We start from the raw sequence: 22,300 nt of genomic DNA on the forward strand, positions 1-22,300 counted from the left end.
TGTACACTTTCAAGGGGTGAATTATATAGTATGTGAATTATATCTCAATAAAGCTGTTACCAAAAACAAAGATATAACAGTGGCTCTTATATACAGGAAGAGATCTTCCATATCACTCATAATAATAAAAGAAATGCAAATTAAAACTATGCCATTTGGGCCAGGCGTGGTGGCTCATGCCTATAATCCCAACACTTTGGGAGGCCAAGGTGGGTGAATCATGAGGTCAGGAGTTCGAGACCAGCCTGACCAACATGGTGAAACCCTGTCTCTACTAAAAATACAAAAATTAGCCGGGCGTGGTGGCACAGGCCTGTAATCCCAGCTACTCAGGAGGCTGAGGCAGGAGAATTGCTTGAACCCAGGAGGCAGGGGTTGCAGTGAGCTGAGATTGCACCACTCCACTCCAACCTGGGCGACAGAGCGAGACTATGTCAAAACAAACAAACAAACAAACAAACAAAGAAAACCATACGCCAGTATACAATGTCTTATCCATCAGATTGATGAAGATTATAAATTATGACAGACAATACATTCTGTTGGAAAAGCTGTGGAGAAACTGGCATTCTTATTAATTGTTGATGAGAATTCAAAATCATACAACCATTGTGGAGGATATTTAGATATTTAGCAATATCTACTAAAACTGCAAATTAATTAATCTTTTGACCAGAAATTCCCACTTCTAGGAATTTACCCTGATGATACACTTCCATAGAGAAATACATGTACACAAGAAGATACACTGGGCCGCAGCCAGTGGCCCATGTCTGTAATCTCAGCACTTTTGGAAGCCAAGGTGAGAGGATCATTTGAGCCCAGAAGTTTGAGACCAGCATGGGCAACATAATGAAACCCTGTCTCTACAAAAACTACAAAACTTGGCCAGGTGTGGTGACCTGTGCCTGTAGTCCCAGCTCCTTGGGAGACTGAGGTGGAAGGATCGCTTGAGCCCAGGAAATCTAGACTGCAGTAGGCCATGATCACACCACTGCACTCCAGCCTGGGCAACAGAATGAGACCCTGTCTCAAAAATTAAAAAAAAAAAAAAAAAGTAATATACACTAACATTATTTATAATTGCAAATATTGAAAAGAATTAAATGCCTGTATGAAAAGAGTGGTTATCCACACAATAGAGTGCTATTCTGCAGATGTTTAAAAAAAAAAAAAAAGGCCGGGCGCGGTGGCTCACACTTGTAATCCCAGCACTTTGGGAGGCTGAGGCTGGTGGATTACCTGAGATCAGGAGAACGAGACCAGCCTGGCCAACATGGTGAAACTCCGACTCTACTAAAAATACAAAAATTTGACTGGGCGCGATGGCTCACACCTGTAATCCCAACACTCTGGAAGGCCAAAGTAGGCAGATCACGAGGTCAGGAGATCGAGACCATCCTGGCTAACACAGTGAAACCCCATCTCTACTAAAAATATCTAAAAAAAAAAAAAATTAGCTGGGTGTGGTGGTGGGTGCCTGTAGTCACAGCTACTCGGGAGGCTGAGGCAGGAGAATAGCATGAACCCAGGAGGCAGAGCTTGCAGTGAGCCAAGATTGTTCGACTGCACTCCAGCCTGGGCGACAGAGCGAGACTCCATCTCAAAAAAAAAAAAAAAAAAATTTGCCAGGCGTGGTGGCACACGCCTGTAATCCCAGCTACTCAGGAGGCTGAGGCAGGAGACAGAAGTTGCAGTGAGCCGAGATTGTGCCACTGCACTCCAGCTCAGCCAGACCGACAGAAATGAATGAGATTCATCACCTGTAGGAGGTAGGTAGGAATGGGGTGGGAAGGATGAGATGTGGGTGAAATGGAATGGAAAGAATGGTCGGGGAGGGGTGATACCTTTTTGAGTGTAATTTTTGTATATAGTTCTGGTAACTATGTTAATATTTCACATACTCAAAAAAATAAAATAAATGCAATAATAGTAGGGGAAAAAACTCTAAAAATGGAATATAAACAAGACAAAATGACAAAAAAGCAGACCACTGTGTCCCACAAACTGCGGGGAACATATATCAAGCTTGAAGGGAAAGCAGTCACCTTTGGTATTTTCCCTCTGTACACCTTTCTCTTACAGAGTACAGAGGGAAAATACCAACATTCCAACAACTTTCCCCAAGAAAACCTATTGCCTCTTTACTGTCAACGCTTTTTATCCACTCAAGGTGAATACTTAACTAAATATTTCAAAAATTGTCTAGCTACTTGCTCTGCAATGCCTGGTTATCAGATCCCTCTTTGGAACATGGGGTTCCTGCTATCTATTATTTTATTTTGGCCTTTATGGCACAGCTGTAATTGAAACAGAAGTAGTCTCCTTTTAATAACCCGATGCGTCTGTTCTGCCAATCCCTATGTTTTGTTTTGAAAATCTGATCATTCTGTCACAACAACATATTTTATTAAAAAATCACCCTTCTGTTAAGTGATGGGGCTTTTTCTTCTCTTTTTATTGAGGGGTGGGGGGTGGGTTTGTAATTTGTAAGTACTTTTGTGCATGATCTGTCCCTCCCTCTTCCCACCTCTGCAGTCCTCTGAAGGGAGGCCAACAGCCTTTCCCTGCCTTGGATTCTGAAGTGTTCCTGTTTGTCTTAACCTAGCCCTGGCCAGACGTTTTCTTTGATTTTTTTTTTTTTTTTAATTAAAAGACAGCAGTATGACATGAAAAAAATAATAATAAAAAATAAAAAACATAAAAATCACCCTTCTGGCCAGACACGGTGGCTCACGCCTGTAATCCCAGCACTTTGGGAGGCTGAGGTGGGCGGATCACGAGGTCAGGAGTTCAAGACCAGCCTGGCCAACATAGTTAAACCCCGTCCCTACTAAAAATACAAAAAATTTGCTGGAATGGTGGTGGGCGCCTGTAATCCCAGCTACTCGGGAGGCTGAGGCAGGAGAATCGCCTGAACCTGGGAGGCAGAGGTTGCAGTGAGCAGAGATTGCGCCATTGCACTCCAGCCTGGGCGACAGTACAAAACTCCGTCTCAAAAAAAAAAAAAAAAAAAAAAATCACCCTTTATGGAGAGAGTGGGATGTCCGGCTTCAGAGTGGGAACCTTCATTGCGCCAGTGACGACAAAGAGAATTAAATATGGGTGATGTTGAGAAAGGCAAGAAGATTTTTGTTCAGAAGTGTGCCCAGTGTCTCACCGTGGAAAAGGGAGGCAAGCACAAGACTGGGCCTAATCTCCATGGTCTCTTCGGGCAGAAGACAGGTCAGGCCGTTGGATTCTCTTACACAGATGCCAATAAGAACAAACGCATCACCTGGGGAGACGATACACTGATGGAGTATTTGGAGAATCCCAAGAAGTACATCCCTGGAACAAAAATGATCTTTGCCGGCATTAAAAAGAAGGTAGAAAAGGCCGACTTGACAGCTTATCTCAAAAAAGCTACTAATGAGTAATAATTGGCCACTGCCTTATTTATTGCAAAACAAATGTCTCATGAATTGTTTATGTGTACCATACTTTAATAGAGCTCATACAACAGAATTCAGATCATGAATGACTGACAGAATATTTTGTTGGGCAGTCCTGATTCAAAACTAAGATTGGCTTGTGGTTAAATGAATATGTTCAGCATTTGAATTTTAATAGTAATTCCAGGCCGGGCGCGGTGGCTCACGCCTGTAATCCCAGCACTTTGGGAGGCCGAGACGGGCGGATCACGAGGTCAGGAGATCGAGACCATCCTGGCTAACACGGTGAAACCCCGTCTCTACTAAAAAATACAAAAAACTAGCCGGGCGCGGTGGCAGGCGCCTGTAGTCCCAGCTACTCGGGAGGCTGAGGCAGGAGAATGGCGGGAACCCGGGAGGCGGAGCTTGCGGTGAGCTGAGATCCGGCCACAGCACTCCAGCCTGGGCGACAGAGCGAGACTCCGCCTCAAAAAAAAAAAATAATAAATAAATAAATAAATAATAGTAATTCCAATTCAGTAAATGCTATCACTGTTTACCCCTTCTAAAGATATGATTAGACTTCATTAGTAATGTTAAACTTTTCACAAAGATGGTGAGTGCCATCTTAAAACTTACTGGAGATTGGTTTTATATTTAGATTTATATAACTGGTTATGTGAATGTATTTAAATACTGGAGAAATTCCTTCACTGTCTCAGAACCAAGCAAGATTCACCTGTGTTTTGTGTTCATAAAGGCAAGGGTTGAAGATAAATAAGGTAGCCATGTCTACTTTATATTTTTGGCCTTAACTATGCCAATCTAATTAGAATTCCCTGTATTTAAAATGGTTCCTTTTACTTATTGAAAGGCATTTTAGTGTGTTTTATGTGTAATATCAAACATTATTTAACACTTCTCACATTTTATAGATGATCTATAAGGTCACATGCTTTTAAAATAGTAGCAAGTTAAGCTTTACTCTTGAATGCTTTACAATCTAAGTCAAACTAAGTTATAATTTAGGATTGTCTTTAAACAGCCATTCAGAAACATAACACTGTAGAACTCCTATGTATTTGTGATTGGGAATGATTCTTTTGCCAACTTCAAAGGATTAAAGTAGAGGAGATATACACAAATTATAAAATTATGTGTGATCATAAGACTTATGATAATTAAAAAGAAAACCACACACACACACACACACACACACACACACACACACACACAACACCCTTCATGAGGAACTTGCAAAATCTGCCCATTCTTTTTTCATTTTTTTTTTTTTTGAGGACGAGTCTCATTCTGTCACCCAGGCTGGAGTGCAGTGGTACAATTTTGGCTTACTGCAACTTTCACCTCCCGGATTCAAGTGATTTTCCTGCCTCAGCCTCCCAAATAGCTGAGATTACAGGCACATGCCACCACGCCCAGCTAGTTTTTGTATTTTTAGTAGAGATGGGGTTTCATCATGTTGGCTAGGCTGGTCTCCAACTCCTGACCTCAGGTGATCCCACCCCACCTCGGCCTCCCAAAGTGCTGGGATTATAGGTGTGAGCCATGGCACCCGGTCTTATCCGCCCATACCATCTGCATATGTGGGTGGAGTCCAGGAGGTGGCATGAAAATCCAGTGTAAAAGATATGAGTGCAACTTACCCTGTTGCCCCAGAATTGTGGTCAAGTCTTATTGAAGGCACAATACTACTTATAATCTAAAGAAAGCTTTAACAATTGGAGCCAGAACCTCTTCCAAATCTCATGAGAAGTTAGCTTAGTCAATCATATCTCCACCAACTCCCACTCCTTGTCCCACCACAGTATATATAAAGAATGAGGCCAGACGCGGTGGCTCATGCCTGTAATCCCAGCACTTTGGGAGGACGAGGCAGGTGGATCACGAGGTCAGGAGATCGAGACCATCCTGGTTAACACAGTGAAACCCTGTCTCTACTAAAAATACAAAAAATTAGCCGGGAGTGGTGGCGGGTGCCTATAGTCCCAGCTACTAGGGAGGCTGAGGCAGGAGAATGGCATGAACCCAGGAGGTGGAGCTTGCAGTGAACCGGGATCGTGCCACTGCACTCCAGCCTGGGGACAGAGCGAGATTCCATCTCAAAAAAAAAAAAAAAAAAGAATGAACTGGGGCTGGGTACAGTGGCTCATGCTTGTAATCCCAGCACTTTGGGAGGCTGAGGTGGGCAGAGTGTTGCTTGAGCCCAGGAGTTTGAAACCAGCCTGGGCATCATAAATTTAAAAATTAGCCAAGCATGGTGGTGGGCACCTGTAGTCACAGCTATCCAGGAGGCTCAGGCAGGAGGATCACTTGAGCCCAAGAGGCTGAGGCTGCAGTGAGCTATGACCATGCCACTGCACTCCAGCCTGGGTGGCAGAGTGAGACCCTGTCTCAAAAACAACAACAGCAAAAAGAATGAATTGGGAGGACAACTGGGAATTCTCATTATTGGCATTATGGGATGTACAGTATTTGTGATGCTAAGCAAAAAAGATAAAAGTACTTCCCCTTCCTCCCAAAGCCAAAGATGAGGGCATGCCAAGAGAGACATTGGTACAATTGGTGACACCAGCAAGGAGAGACTAACAACATTTCATTCCCTAGACAGATGCTTTAAACTGTAGAACCTGCCAACCCACTCTGGTCAGGTTGGAATAAAGCATGGTGTGAGTTTTTAACCTGTGCAAACATTAAAAATCATGTCAGTTTCTTGGCTAGAGAGTTCTGAAAGTGGAAGGCTCACTGGAATAACCTGTGCTGGCAGGGTTTATAGGTACCTTGGTGAAGTATGCCTAGGAAGAAAATGTGGCCAATCCCACCAACCCATCACAGTCTGGCAACTCCCCCTAAAGGACTTCAGGTGTCTCCGAAGGAGCAGGAGCAGTGGGAGGTGCCAGGAGACCACTGTACCAAGTCATGGGATAGCCAACCTGAGTTTAGGTTTGGAGAATAGACGATAAGCAGCACCATTCGAAGGGGTCTTCAATGACAGAAAAGTCCAGAATGAAGATAAACGCTACTCAAAAAACTACAAACATCCTTCACTCTGAAACCACCAGATCTAACCAGAGTAAGACAAGGTTACCTACTCACAGTTGGCCACAATTATTCATTAAATAGAGAAACACTTCACATTTTCCCCTTTCTTTCTTCCTGATCCTATACAAAGCAGAAGCAGCAGCCTGAAAAGGGAGAAGAGCTATTGAACTCTGAATCCTCTATAACATTAGGAATTTAAAACTGAACTAAGGCTTTACAAAAATCAGCTCTATTGAGATATAATCATATACAATTCAAACATTTCAAACGTACAATTGAATGGTTTTTAGCACATTCACAGAAATGTTTAACCACTACCACAATTTTATTTTATTTTATTTTATTTTTTTTTTTTTTTTTTTGAGACGGAGTCTCCTTTTGTCGCCCAGGGTAGAGTGCAGTGACGCGATCTCGGCTCACTGCAAGCTCCACCTCCCGGGTTCACGCCATTCTCCCGCCTCAGCCTCCGAGTAGCTGGGACTACAGGCGCCCGCCACCTCGCCCGGCTAGTTTTTTGTATTTTTAGTAGAGACGGGGTTTCACCATGTTAGCCAGGATGGTCTCGATCTCCTGACCTCGTGATCCACCCGCCTCGGCCTCCCAAAGTGCTGGGATTACAGGCTTGAGCCACCGCGCCCGGCCTTACCACAATTTTAGAACATTCTTATCACCTCCAAAAGAAACCCTGTACCATTTAACTTTCACCCCTCATCCCCCACCTCCAGCTCTAAGCAACCACTAATCTGTCTCTATAGATTTCTCTATTCTAGACTTACATATGAATAGAATTATATAATATGCTGGGGGAGTTTGTGACTTGTTTCTTTCACTCAGCTTAATGCTTCTGGGGTTCATCCAAAAAAAAAAAAAAGTTTCATCCAAGTAGCATGTATCAATACTTCCTTTTTATGGCCAATACGTCTATTGTGTAGACATACCATATTTTGCTTATCCATTTGTAAGTTGATGGACTTTTGGGTTGTTTCTACCTTTTGGCTATGATGAATAATGCTGCTACAAACATTCCTGTGTAAGTTTTTGTGTGGTCACATGTTTTCAGTTCTCCTGGGGACAGCCATAGGAGTGGAATTGTTGGGTCACATGGTGGCTTTTTTTTTTTTTTTTTTTTCAGACAGTGTCTCACTCTGTCACTCAGGCTGGAGTGTAGTGGTGTGATCAAAGCTCACTGCAGCCTCCCAGCCTCCCAGGCTCAGGTGATCCTCCCACCTCCGCCTCCTGAGTAGCTGGGATTACAGGTGCGTGCCACCACATCCAGCTAATTTTTGTATTTTCTGTAGAGAGGAAGGTTTGCCATGTTGCCCAGGTTGGTCTTGAACTCCTGGGCTAAAGTGATCCTCCACCCACCTTCGCTGCCCAAAGTGCTGGGATAGTAGGCGTGAGCCACCGTACCTGGCCAGTAACTCTTATGTTTAATAATTCAAGGAACTTCCAGACTGTTTTCCAAAGTAGCTTCACTACTTTACATTCCCACCAACAGTCAATGAGGGTTTCAATTACTTTATACCCTTGCCAACACTTAATCTGACTTGATTCTAGTCATCCCAGTAGGTGTGAAGTGGTATCTTGAAGTTTTATTTCCATTTCCCTGATGACTAATTATGTTGACCATTTTAAAAATGTGTTTATTGGCCATTTGCATATATTCCTTATGCAGAAAAAGATATTTCTATTCAGATCCTTTGCCTAATTTTTAATTGAGTTGTTTGTCTTTTCATTGTTCCGTTGTAACTTTGGTTACCAGGTCTCTCTCTGTCACCCAGGCTGGAGTACAGTGGTATGATCATAGCTCACTATAACCCTGAACTCCCGGGCTCAAAGGATCCTTCTGCCTCCACCTCTCCAGTAGCTAGGACCACACACACATGCCACACACCTAGCTAATTAAAAAAAAAATTAAGAAACAAGGTATCTCCATACTACCCAGGCTGGTCTCAAACTCCTGACCTCAAGTGATCCTCCCACCTCATCCTCCCAAAGTACTGGCCAGGCGTAAGCCACTGTGTCCAGCCCATTTTCTTGATAATAATCTTCTGCTTAAAGTACAAAAGTTGGCCAGGCGCGGTGGGTCACGCCTGTAATCCCAGCACCTTGGGAGGCCAAGGTGGGTGGAGGATCACTTTAGCCCAGGAGTTCAAGACCAACCTGGGCAACATGGTGAAACCCCGACTCTACTAAAAATACAAAAATTAGCTGGGCATGCTGGGGGGCGCCTATAATCCCAGCTATTTGGGAGGCTGAGGCAGAAGAATCGCTTGAACCTGGGAGGCGGAGGTTGCAGTGAGCCGAGATGACGCCATTGCACTCCAGCCTGGGCGACAGAGCAAGACTACGTCTCAAAAAAAAAAAAAAAGTACACAAGTTTTGTCCAAGCACAGTAGCTCATGCCTACAATCCTAATACTTTCGGAGGCTAAAGAGGACAGATCTCTTGAGCCCAGGAGTTTGAGACCAGCCTGGGCAACATGGTGAAACTCCATCTCTACCAAAACAAACAAACAAACAAAAAACAATTAGCCAGGCATGATGATGTGCACTTATAGTCCCAGCTACTTGGGAGGTTGAGATGGGAGGATCAATTTAGCCTGGGAAGTAGAGGCTGCAGTGACCCCAGATGGCACCACAGCACTCCAGCCTGGGTGACAGAGTGAGACCCTGTCTCAAAAAAAAAAAGTTTTAAATTTTGATGAAGTCCAGTTTATCTCTTTTTTGTTGCTCATGATTTTGGTGTCATATCTAAGAATCTTTACATTTAGGTCTTTGATTCACTTTAAGTTTATCTTTCTATGTGGTGTGAAATTGTTACCAAAACACCAGGAGTTCAGTTTATGTCCTGTTGCTCACCACACAGAAAGATGAGCAGTACCTGCCACTGAGACGACAGGTATTGCCAAGGAAGAAGGCTTTACTCAGGTGCTGCAGCTCAGTCACAAATCCATTTCCCTGACCAACTAAAATTAGAGGTTTATATAGTAAAGAAGAAATGTAACGATGTATAGGAAAACAGGAACTCAGGAGGCCAAGAAAGCACTCGTGACCAATGAGGGGTCTTGTACTTCATTGTCAGGAGGGGATGATCTGGTTGAGTTTCAGTTCCTTGATACTTTTTTTGAGAGGCCTGGTGGTCCTTTCCTGAAGAAGGAACTCAAAATAAAACAAATGTAAGTGTTAAGCTTTAAGACCAGAAGGTCAATTTCTTTTTCTTTTTTCTGGTTTTTTTTGTTTGCTTGTTTGTTTTTGCTTTTGTTTGCTTGTTTGTTTGTTTTTTTGAGAGGAGGTCTCCCTCTGTTGCCCAGGCTGGAATGCAGTGGCTTGATCTCAACTCACTGCAACCTCTGCCTCCCGGGTTCAAGCAATTTTCCTGCCTTAGCCTCCTGAGTAGCTGGGATTACAGGTGTGTGCCACCATACCCAGCTAATTTTTATATTTTTAGTAGACATGGGGTTTCGCCATGTTGGCCAGGCTGGTCTGGAACTCCTGACTTCAGGTGATCTGCCCTCCTCGGCCTCTGAAAATGCTGGTATTATAGGCATGAGCCGCCACACCCAGCAAGAAGGGTCAATTTCTGTTGATACAAAAAAAACTATGAGACTATTGGGTTCATTTCAAAATAAGGGTCTAACTTAATTCTTTTGCATGTGGTGATCCAGCTGTCCCAGCACCATTTGTTTTCTTTCCTCACTGAATGTTCTTGGTACCCTAGTTAAAAATTACTTGGTCATAGATATATGGGTTTATTTCTGGACTCTCATTTTTTTTTTTTTTTTTTTTTTGAGACAGAGTCTCACTCTGTCGTCCAGGCTCTAGTGCAGTGCCATGATCTCGGCTCATTGCAACTTTTGCCTCCCAGTTTCAAGTGATTCTCCTGCCTCAGCCTCCCAAGTAGCTGGGGCTACAGGCATGCATCACCACGCCTGGCTAATTTTTGTTTTGTTTTGTTTTGAGACGGAGTCTCGCTCTGTTGCCCAGGCTGAAGTCCAATGACTTGGTCTCAGCTTACTGCAACCTGCTTCCCGGATTCAAGCAATTCTGCCTCAACCTCCTGAGTAGTTGGGATTACAGGTGCCCGCCACCACACCCGGCTAATTTTTGTATTTTTAGTAGAGACGGGGTTTCATCATGTCGTCCAGACTGGTCTCAAACTCCTGACCTCAGATGATCCACCCGCCTTGGTCTCACAAAGTGCTGGGATTACAGGTGTGAGCCACTGCGCCCAGCCTGTAAGTTTTAATAATTGAAATTGATCACTTCTGGGATATACCTGATTTTTCATGAAGATATGAGAATGACAGTACAATTAAATGTAGCGATCAGAAAAAATAAAACAATTTCATGTTCATAGCCAGTGAGTTAAGACTATACAACAAACTAGGTACAATAAGTACTCTTGGAATTTGAAGTAATCTTAGAGGAGGATTTTGACTTAACACAGAATTCAGATGTCGAAGACAGTTTTACCTGGATCTTAGGGGACAAGGAAGGCCCGCCTGATTTCTAGGTTATATACATTGCTCACGTTCTGTCTCGGAGTAATTCTCCAGATATTTTACACACAGATACTTGTATGTGTGTATCTTGTCGGTCATCTATATCAACTTTATCAGTTTTGTAACTGCTTCTTTTTTTTTTTTTTTTTTGAGACGGAGTCTCGCTCTGTCGCCCGGGCTGGAGTGCAGTGGCCGGATCTCAGCTCACTGCAAGCTCCGCCTCCCGGGTTCACGCCATTCTCCTGCCTCAGCCTCCCGAGCAGCTGGGACTACAGGCGCCGCCACCTCGCCCAGCTAGTTTTTTGTGTTTTTTTAGTAGAGACGGGGTTTCACCGGGTTAGCCAGGATGGTCTCGATCTCCTGACCTCGTGATCCGCCCGTCTCGGCCTCCCAAAGTTGTAACTGCTTCTTAAGTAAATCTTGCCGATATTTTTTCAACCCTTGGTCCCTTTTTGGTTTTTCACAGTGTTATTAAGAAAACACATACACACACAAACCAATAAGCCTGTTTTATCCTCCTTTGTCTAGGAATATGACAAATCTGAAGCTGTACCTGAGGAAGTAGCTGGAGCTGGACAACAGTAACGAGATGCAAGTCCCCATGGAAGATTCAAGCCTGTCCAACAGTGTTGATGTGGACAAAGGCTTTGCCATTGCCTTTGTTGTTCTTCTGTTTCTGTTCCTAATAGTGATGATTTTTCGGTGTGCCAAGTTGGTGAAGAATCCCTACAAGGCCAGCTCCACAACCACAGAACCATCTCTGAGCTGAAGTATAATCTGAAGTATAATAAAACCTGGTAGACTCCCTTTCACAAGAGATTTGAAATCTGTTATACACACTTTATATTATTTCACCTCCCTGTTTCTCAGCCTTCTCACTCTTGCATTCTACAATGAGATGAAACACAAGCCAGTCTGTATTGTTCCTGTTCAGGGAAATGGCTACTAAAGTAAGTTAGAGGTTGAATTTATTGGCTAGAATAAGTCCATGGATTTTAATTCTTCAATGCCTAAGGTTCTTAGGATGGGACAGTGGGCCATAATTTTATGATGTAATGTAACATAATGTCATCATGCTTGGTAAGGTCCACCTGAAACTAGAAGCTCACCTAGAGGTGGCAGACTTGAATGATCCCTTTAGTTATGCAAATGTAGGCTCAGCAGAAATCAAAAGTCCTATAAGAAGAGTGTAACCAGATTGTTTTAGTGTGTGAAGTTTTGTAAAATCTGCTGTTCTTAAGTGGGCATAACTCTGTGGTAGAAGGGGACTAATTTGCTGTGGGTGAATTCCTTAATCTCTCTCGTCCCAAATTTCCTCATCTATAAAATACTATGTAGAGGTTTGTATGAGGGCCCCAGAAAAGATATATCTGTGTCCTAAGCCCTGGAATGTGACCTTATTTGGAAAAATGGTCTTTGCAAATATAATTAAGAATCTCAAGATAAATTCATCCTAAATTATCTAGGTAAGTCTTAAATCTAATGACAATTGTTCTTAAAAAAAAAAAAAGAGAGGAGAAGACACAGGGAGACAGAGAAAAAGACCATGTGAACACAGAGACAGAGATTGGAATCACACAGCCACAAGCCAAGGAACCCTTGCCTGGAACCACCAGAAACTAGAAGAGTGAAGAAAGGATTCTTTCTCCCCTAGAGATTCTGGTACCGGTATGGTCTTACCAACACCTTGATTTTGGACTTCAGCCTTCAGAACTGTGAGAAAATAAATTTCTGTTGTTTTAAGGCACCCGGTGTGGTAACTTGTTATGTCAGTCATAGGAAATTAATACATAATATATGATGATGCAGATGGTGGTCATGATTCTGATCATCATCTCAGCAATCTTTTCTTTCTTTTTGAGACAGAGTTTCATTCTGTCACCCAGGCTGGAGGGCAGTGGTGTGATTCTGGCTCACTGAAACCTTTGCCTCCCGGGTTCAAGCAATTCTCCTTCCTCAGCCTCCGGAGTAGCTGGAATTACAGGCATCCGCCACATGCCTGGCTAATTTTTGTATTTTTAGTAGAGACAGGGTTTCACCATGTTGACCAAACTGGTCTCGAACTCCTGACCTCAAGTGATCCACCCACCTCAGCCTCCCACAGTGCTGGGATTATAGGCATGAGCCACTGCGCCCAGCCCCAAGGGATCGCTTAAGAGCAGAGGGAAGAAAATCATAGCACCTACTCTCCAAAGTCTGAAGTTAGGGAACTTTGATAGAGTGGTGTATGAGCCAATTGGCAGGGAAGCTTTTAAGAGAAGTCACTAGAAAGAAAGGGAGTACCTAAATTGCTGAGCAAGACTCATTGTGGGTTTGGCTGAAGAGGATTGGTTTTAGTACAGCAGATGATGGAGAATCAAAGCCCTCATATCCAGCCACAATGGCCTAATATTCTAGTCAACAGTAACCTAGCATATGAGTATGAATTGAGAGCCATAACCTTGGAATCTAACTGGGAGGGCATCACTTGGGCTTATGCAGTGACTTGGACCAGCAAGCAGCCACTTCAGTGGAGACATGTATCCATGGGACCACGCTGGACTGGGTTTTAACAGCAATACCACATGGTATAGAGACACAACTCTAGTCATGCACTGTTAGCAGAGACCTGATAATTGGTCTCTGTTTCTGACTCCTGGATGTGGGACTGCTCCCTTCCTTAGCTTGAGTAAGCCTCCAAGGAAAATGCAGACAGAGGAATCAAAGTCTTCCATGGAAAATACTAGACTTTGCCTGCACCAGAACAAGATACTCAATTGTACTGGTTAGGCTGCCAGGGAAGTAAAGGGAGGATGTGGGGAGGGGGACAAGAGAGATATATGATTTGATTTGATGCAAAGAAACTCAGGGCAAGGTGCAGATCAGGTGAAAAGCAGATTAGGATTGATGTCAGTTATGTTGGTGTTGTGTGGAAAAGTAAAATAAAAATAAAGGTTGGGCGCAGTGGCTCATACCTGTAATCCCAGCACTTTGGGAGGCCGAGGTGGGTGGATCACCTGAGGTCAGGAGTTCGAGACCAGCCTGGCCCAACATGTTGAAACCCCGTCTCTACTAAAAATACAAAAATTAGCTGGGCTTGGTGGCACGTGGCTGTAATCCCAGCTACTTGGGAGGCTGAGGCAGGAGAATTGCTTGAACTCGGGGGCAGAGGTTGCAGTGATCTGAGATCACGACACTGCACTCCGGCCTGGGCAAGAGAGCAAGACTCCATCTCAAATAAATAAATAAATAAATAAATAAAGGGTTGATGTCAGCACTTGAGGACTGCAGTGTGTTCCCTCCAGGAACTCAGAGATTAACCTCTGAGTTAACATCTTCTTAACATAAGTTGCACGATAAACACACGATTAATGAGACCATCAATATGCAGTCACAAGAGAATCACAGGTTTGACAATTATCTGACTTTCTCCAGTAATCTAAGAAAAGATGCATCAGTTGGAAGAAGTGGATTATCTGTGGAAGCAGAAAAAGACGAGCAACCTAAAGTAAATCCACGAGAAGCCAGTATGAATGCTGTTCGAGAGAGGGGAGACTGGATGTGGTGGCCCACGCCTATAATCTCAGGAGTTTGGGAGGCTGAGGTGGGAGGATCACTTGAGCCCAGGAGTTTGAGACCAGCCTGGGCGACATAGTAAGATCTCGTCTCTACTAAAAAATAAAAAAGTAGCTGGGCATGGTGACACGTGCCTGTAATCCTAGCTGCTTGGGAGACTGAGGTGGGAGGATTGCTAAGGCCCAGAAGATGGAGGTTGCAGTGAGCTATGCTCGTGCAACTGCACTCCAGCCTGGGTGGCCAGATAGTCCTTGGTATGGAGATTCAGGGAGTTGCAGCCCATGGACCTTCGGTTTGTTTGGTCTTGTTGATCACATGATCTCTGCTAACCTGATGTTCTTAATCACTCCTTCCACCCACCTCAAACTGACAATTTATAGGTCCAATTGGTCTACAGAGAAGTTATATTGGGCCAGGACTCTCCCACCACTAATGTGGGTGTGTCTGGTAGGTGTTGGGGTTCTACATTTGTGTTTTGAATCAACATTTTAAAAATTATTATTATAAAGGTAATACATGCATATTGTAAAACAATTTTTTCAAACATTACCTAAGGATAAAAAGGCAAAAAGTAGGTCCGGGCGTGGTGGCTCATGCCTGTAATCCCAGCACTTTGGGAGGCCGAAGCAGGTGGATCACAAGGTCAGGAGATCAAGACCATCCTGGCTAACACGATGAAACCCCGTCTCTACTAAAACTACAAAAATTAGCCAGGCATGGTGGCAGGCACCTATAGTCCCACCTACTCGGGAGGCTGAGGCAGGAGAATCGCTTGAACCTGGAAGGCAGAGGTTGCAGTGAGCCAAGATCATGCCATGGCACTCCAGCCTGGGCGACAGAGTAAGACTCTGTCTCAAAATAAATAAATACATACATAAAAAGGCCACGCCTGTAATCCCAGCACTTTGGGACGCCGAGGCGGGTGGATCCCGAGGTCAGGAGATCGAGATCATCCTGGCTAACACGGTGAAACCTCATCTCTACTAAAAATACAAAAAATTAGCCGGGCGTGGTGGCGGATGCCTGTAGTCCCAGCTACTGGGGGGCAGGCGGATAAGGCAGGAGAATGGCGTGAACCCGGAGGTGGAGCTTGCAGAGAGCCGAGATCACCCCACTGCACTCCAGCCAGGGTGACAGAGCGAGACTCTGTCAAAAAAAAAAAAAAGGCAAAAACTTATTAGATTACTGCCTTGTTTCCCATTCCTTCTTTCCAAAGGTAATTGCTATAAAGTCCATTTGTGCATATATATATACACACACACATATATACATACTTTCCAAATATTTTCCTTTCCTTTTTATTTTTAATCTAACCTTTTTGAATAGGCTATCCATTTTCAAGTTTCAAATTTCTTTTTTCTTTTCTTTTTTTTTTTTGAGATGGAGTCTCGCTCTGCTGCCCAAGCTGGAGTATAATGGCGTGACCTCGGCTCACTGCAACCACTACCTCCCGGGGTTCAAGTGATTCTCCTGCCTCAGCCTCCCTAGTAGCTGGGATTACAGGCACCCGCCACCATGCCCAGCTCATTTTTTGTATTTTTAGTAGAAACGGGGTTTTACCATGTTGGCCACGCTGGTCTGGAACTCCTGTCCTCAGGTGATCCACCTGCCTAGGCCTCCCAAAGTGCTGGGTCAAATTTCAAAAGGTACAAAATGGTGTACTGTGAAAATTCTTACTCCTCTTTAACCTTCTGTTCTCTCTTCACAAACAACCAATGTTAACAATTTCTGTCTTTTTTTTTTTTTTTTTTTTGAGACAGGGTCTCACTCTCACACTCTCACCACTCTCACTACCTGGAGGGTAGTGGTATGATCTCAGTTCACTGCAACCTCAGCCTCCAAAGTTCAAGCAATTTTCCTGCCTCAGCCTCCCAAGTAGCTGGGACTACAAGCGCCCACCACCATGCCCAGCTAATTTTTGTATTTTTAGTAGAGACAGGGTTTCACCATATTGGCCAGGTTGGTCTCGAACTCCTGACCTCAAATAATCCACCCATCTCAGCCTCCCAAAGTTCTGGGACTACAGGTGTGAACCACTGCACCTGGCCCAACATTAAAAAGTTCTTGCGTATCCTTCCAGTGGTATTTTATGTACATGTGAGAAAAAAACATATATTATTACCATTAGTTACACAAATGATGCCACACTATATACCATGTTCTGCACCAGTTTTTACTTAATATTGTATTTTGAAGATTATTCCACATCAATACACGCACAGCCTCCTTAGCTTTTTTTTTTTTTTTTTGAGACAGAGTCTCGCTCTGTCACCCAGGCTGAAGTGCAGTGGCACGATCTCGGCTCACTGCAAGCTCTGCCTCCCGGGTTCATGCCATTCTCCTGCCCCAGCCTCCCGAGTAGCTGGTACTATAGGCGCCCACCACCATGCCCGGCTAATTTTTCATATTTTTAATAGAGACCAGGTTTCACTGTGTTAGCCAGGATGGTCTCGATCCCCTGACCTCGTGATCCACCCTCCTTGGCCTCCTGAAGTGTTGGGATTACAGGCATGAGCCCAGCCTAGCTTTTTTTTTTTTTAAACACAGTTAAAGAGCATTATATTGTTTGAGTGTGCCATAATTTAACCAACGCCTGCCAATAGAAATTTACATTATTTTCAAATCTTTTGCTATTTCAAACAATTATGCTGCAGAAAATAATTTAGCACTTGAGTCATTTCAAAAGTATGCAAATTCAAAAGTATATAGCAGCCAGGCACAGTGGCTCCACTGCACTCCATTCGCACCACTGCACTCCAGCCTGGGCAACACAGTGAGACTCCATCTCAAAACAAACAAACAAACGAACAAAAATATGTCACTTAAAGTCCTGGAAGTTGAATTGTTAATTTAAACAATATTGCAGGGCTGGCTGGGTGCCGTAGCTCACGCCTGTAACCCTAGCACTTTGGGAGGCTGAGGCAGGTGGATCACCTGAGGTCAGGAGTTTAAGACCAGCCTGACCAACATGGTGAAAACCCGTTTCTACTAAAATAAAAAAAAAAAAAAAAATAGCCTGCCGTGGCCACATCAGGTGGCTGGTGACTGGGGAGGCTGAGGCAGGAGAAATGCTTGAACCCGGGAAGCAAAGGTTACAGTGAGCAGAGATCCCGCCACTGCACTCCAGCCTGGGAGACAGAGCGAGACTCTATCTCAAAAAAAGAAAAAAAAGAGAAAGAAAGAAATAGAAAAGAAATAAGAGCTGGCCGGGCTGTGGCCTGCCTGTATCCCAGGCACTGGGAGGCCGACGCATGGATCACAAGGTCAGGATCGAGACCATCCTACAACACGGTGAAACCCCGCCTCTACTAAAAGTACAAAACTAGCCATGCAGGGTGGCGAGCCACCAGTCCCAGAAGGCTACTCGAGCCGAGGAGAATGAAACCCGGGAGGCGGAGCTTGCAGGAGGCAGATCCGCCACTGCACTCCCAGCCTGGGTGACAGAGCCAGACTGGGTCTCAAAAAAAAAAAAAAAAAGAAATAAGAGCTTTAAACAAAGCCAATAGGAATAGGGAAAAGAGGCCAGGCGCAGTGGGTTTCGAAGCATATAATCCTTAAGCACTTTGTTCAGGGCGGCTGGATCACCTGAGGTCAGGAATTCTCAGGATCAGCCTGGCCAACATGATGAAACCCCATCTCGGCCGGGCGTGGCTCAAGCCTGTAATCCCAGCACTTTGGGAGGCCGAGACGGTGGATCACGAGGTCAGTGGTGAATGAGACCATCCCTCAAGCAAGGCCAGGTGAAACCCCGGCTCGCCGGGGTGGCCATACAAAAACTAGCCGGGCGCAGGTGGCTGGCTCTTGCAGTCCCAGCCACTCGGGAGGCTGAGGCAGGTGAGAGAATGAGCGAAACCCGAGGCGGAGCCAGTGGAGCTGACATCCCGTGCCACCAGTCTAAGCATGGGAGCGACTCGGCCTCTGTGAACCCCACACTTCACAAAATATATAAAATTAGCTGGGCGTGGTGGTGGCACCTATGTTCCAGCCACTGAGAGGCTGCAGAGAAACCACCTGAACCTGGGGAGGCTGAGGTTGCAGTGAGCCTAGGACGCCACTGCACTCCAGCCCGAGTAATAGCGAGACTCCTCGCCTCAAAAAAAAAAGCAGCACAAAAGAAAATTAATCTGTATTACCTGAAAGGAGCGGGGTGGTAAGTGATGGGGCAAGAGAGAATTTTATCACGTTTTTCTTATTACATTTTGACAGCCTTTACAATTTGTATCACTTATGTAACAAAACAAACTCAAGTAAAACTGAGAGAATAAAGCTCTGAACCTATGAGTGCTTCCCTCAGTCTTTACACTATGAATGTAGTAATGTGGCCACTAGTCGAGGGTGGTAGGACAGGCGGAGACTCGGTAATATACTCCTGGCCACGCCCACTCTGCCCTGCCAGTCGCTTCTCACGTGTGTCCCTGGAAGGCTCTGCCTTAACGCATGCGTAGTTACCTTAGTTTTCGTCGCCTCTGAGGGGCGCCCCGCGACTTTGGATTTGACCCCGTCAGGCTACCGTCGCGGTGACCGGAACGGCACTAAAGGTTTGCTTCCGGGCGTTTCTTTTGCTTCCCCTTCCCTCCTTCATGCTTTCTCCCCTCCCCCTCCTCCCTTATCCCTTCGCTTTCGCTCTTTTCCGTCGAGGCTGACCCATGAGTTGTGAGTCTGGGGTCTGGTTGGTGAAAAAGAGCCCTTAAAGCTGGAAGACGGGAGGTGTGGGGAATACTGTTAATTGAGTTATTTGGTGACCAAAGGCTTATCTGGGATGTTTTGTTTGTGGGAGGGGGTCGGGCGAGGGTGGGAAGGAAGTCTTCCCCAGAGGCGAACGGGGGCGGGGCTGAACTGGGTTTGCGAATGGGTAGGACGCACCCCTAGAATAGGTAGCACGGGGGTGGGCTGGTGTGTGGGCAAAGGAAAATGGAGGCGTTGAAAATCAGGTTTGCTTTAATCGTTTGATTGAAAAAGCAGTTCTCACGAATGTGTGAAGTATTTTGGTTGTGGATGTTAGGTAGCCACGTTTTATTCCCAGCTTGCTTTACTTCTCTGTACTTTGGGGGAAACCTTTTTGCTGCGAGCTTTGAATATCATAGACTTTTTAAAAAGTAAATTTCCACATGGAAGCAAAGTAATGTAAGGGGAAGAAGTGATGAAAGAGAAAACACTGAATTAGTGAGTTACAAACCAACTCCATCCCCAGGTAGAGGTTTTGTTCAAATTAGGCATAGCATACAAAGATTTATCACATAATCTTTAAGTTAAGGAACACGTATAGACCACAAAAATATCTTCTCCTGGATTGGTTCTCTTCGGTATCCCAAAGCATTATTTTTAAAGTTCGGTTTGTTTTGAGACAGGGTCTCGCTTTGTCACCCAAGCTGGAATGCATAGGGCAAACATAGCTCACTACAGCAGCCTCTCCTGGGCTCAAGCGATCCTCCCACCTCAGCCTCCTGAGTAGCTGGGACTAAAGGCATGCACCACCACACCTGGCTAATTTTTGTATTTTTTTTGTAAAGACGAGTCTTGCCATGTTGCCCAGGCTGGTCTTGAACTCCTGCCCTCAAGCGACCTTCCTGTCTCGGCCTCTAAAAGTGCTGAGATTACAGATGTAAGCCACTGTGCTAGCCCAAAACATTATTTTCAGTAGCTCCCTACTGCTTAATGAATGTTCTCCATGCCCTCTCAAACTTTCAAAGCTTTTTCAGGCCTGTTAGTGTGCAGTAGAAGATAAGAACTCTTAAAAATCTCAGCATCAGATTCTGGAGAATGGGGAAGAAGAACATGGACTATTTGAATGGAATAACAGGCAGCAGAACAGGAATTAGTTTTATTAGGGAACTGAAATTCTCTATTGATTATAGTTATAAGGACTCCAGTTTAATTTGTTTTCTGTTCCATGCAGAGGACAAAAGCATGTCTTCCCTTCCTGGGTGCATTGGTTTGGATGCAGCAACAGCTACAGTGGAGTCTGAAGAGATAGCAGAGCTGCAACAGGCAGTGGTTGAGGAACTGGGTATCTCTATGGAGGAACTTCGGCATTTCATCGATGAGGAACTGGAGAAGATGGATTGTGTACAGCAGCGCAAGAAGCAGCTAGCAGAGTTAGAGACATGGGTAATACAGAAAGAATCTGAGGTGGCTCACGTTGACCAGCTATTTGATGATGCATCCAGGTGAGAACTCCATGGAAAATAGAAGGAAATCTCCATTAGGAGATATTTTTAGAGAATAATTGTTCATGACCTTGTACCAAGCATTTTATTTTATTTTTTGAGACGGAGTCTCGCTCTGTCACCCAGGCTGGAGTGCAGTGGAGTGGTCCCGGCTCACTACAACCTCAACCTCTCAGGTTCAAGTGATTCTCCCGCCTCACCCTCCCAAGTAGCTGGGATTACAGGCATCCGCTACCACGCCCAGCTAATTTTTTATATGTTTAGTAGAGACAGGGTTTCACCATGTTGGCCGGGCTGTGTACCAAGAATTTTATACTTTATGAAGTACACATATTTAGAACCTTACTCTTCCTCGAAGTTTATGGTAAAAAATCTGACCTTACAGTTAGCCATAAATATAATTTTCATCTGTCAGCAGCTAACATATGATCAGCAGTAAGGGAGTCCAAGTCTTAAGTCCTTTCCCCTTCTTCCTCCTGTGCTCTGTCTTAGAACAATTGCTTCATTTCCCTAGTAAGATCATCCAGGGAGTGAGGATTGTACAGAATTTCTGTCTTACGTAACTCCGAACCATTAATCAGTTCCTATACCCCCCAAAAGATTTGTTTCTAGTGCTCTAGTTGTCACTTAGAATACATTTTTAAAAATTTATTATTATACTTTAAGTTCTAGGGTACATGTGCACAACCTGCAGGTTTGTTACATATGTATACATGTGCCATGTTGGTGTGCTGCACCCATTAACTCATCATTGACATTAGGTATATCTCCTAATGCTATCCCTTCCCCCTCCCCCAACCCCACAACAGGCTCTGGTATGTGATGTTCCCCATCCTGTGTCCAAGTGTTCTCATTGTTCAATTCCCACCTATGAGTGAGAATATGCGGTGTTTGGTTTTCTGTCCTTGTGATAGTTTGCTCAGAATGATGGTTTCCAGCTTCATCCATGTCCCTACAAAGGACATGAACTTATCCTTTTTTATGGCTACATAGTATTACATGGTGAATATGTGCCACCTTTTCTTAATCCAGTCTATCATTGATGGACGTTTGGTTTGGTTCCAAGTCTTTGCTATTGTGAATAGTGCCGCAATAAACATACGTGTACATTTGTCTTTATAGCAGCATGATTTATAATCCTTTGGGTATATACCCAGTAATGGGATAACTGGGTCAAATGGTATTTCTAGTTCTAGATCCTTGAAGAATTGCCACACTGTCTTCCACAATGGTTGAACTAATTTGCAGTCCCACCAACAGTGTAAAACTGTTCCTGTTTCTCTACATCCTCTCCAGCACCTGTTGTTTCCTGACTTTTTAATGATCGCCATTCTAACTGGTGTGAGATGGTATCTCATTGTGGTTTTGATTTGCATTTCTCTGATGGCCAGTGATGATGAGCATTTTTTCATGTGTCTTTTTTGTTTGTTTGTTGTTGTTGTTGTTGTTTTTTCAGACAGAGACTTGCTCTGTCTCGCCCAGGCTGGAGTGCTGTGGCGTGATCTTGGCTCACTGCAGCCTCCACCTCCTGAGTTCAAGCAGCTCTCCTGTCTCAGCCTCCCGAGTAGCTGAGACTACAGGTGTGCACCACCACACCCGAC

The 22,300-nt window shown here is 44.4% G+C and overlaps 2 protein-coding genes across 7 annotated transcripts in view; both read left to right on the top strand.

The window, feature by feature from the left end:
* Nucleotides 1-3,043: 3,043 nt before the first annotated feature.
* On the top strand, nucleotides 3,044-3,659 carry LOC101025906 (cytochrome c-like). Its single transcript, XM_009180760.3, has one exon. It carries the CDS (start codon nucleotides 3,102-3,104, stop codon nucleotides 3,417-3,419), a length of 318 nt encoding a protein of 105 aa, XP_009179024.1. The 5' UTR covers nucleotides 3,044-3,101; the 3' UTR covers nucleotides 3,420-3,659.
* Nucleotides 3,660-18,954: 15,295 nt separating this feature from the next.
* The window catches only part of SETDB1 (SET domain bifurcated histone lysine methyltransferase 1), a 40,554-nt gene continuing 37,208 nt past the window's right edge, over nucleotides 18,955-22,300 (top strand). For 3 of the 6 annotated variants that reach the window (XM_031652659.1, XM_031652663.1, XM_031652665.1), the window contains exons 1-2: nucleotides 19,071-19,185; nucleotides 20,429-20,699. In XM_031652659.1, the coding sequence (XP_031508519.1) occupies nucleotides 20,440-20,699 (260 nt within the window). In that variant the 5' untranslated portion in view covers nucleotides 19,071-19,185; nucleotides 20,429-20,439. Of the gene's footprint in view, nucleotides 19,240-20,428; nucleotides 20,700-22,300 lie in introns of all 6 variants that reach the window. The other 3 variants (XM_031652661.1, XM_031652664.1, XM_031652662.1) reach the window with 2 other exon arrangements.

This window comes from Papio anubis, chromosome 1, assembly GCF_008728515.1.
Source record: "Papio anubis isolate 15944 chromosome 1, Panubis1.0, whole genome shotgun sequence".
NCBI classification, from domain to species: Eukaryota; Metazoa; Chordata; class Mammalia; order Primates; family Cercopithecidae; genus Papio; species Papio anubis.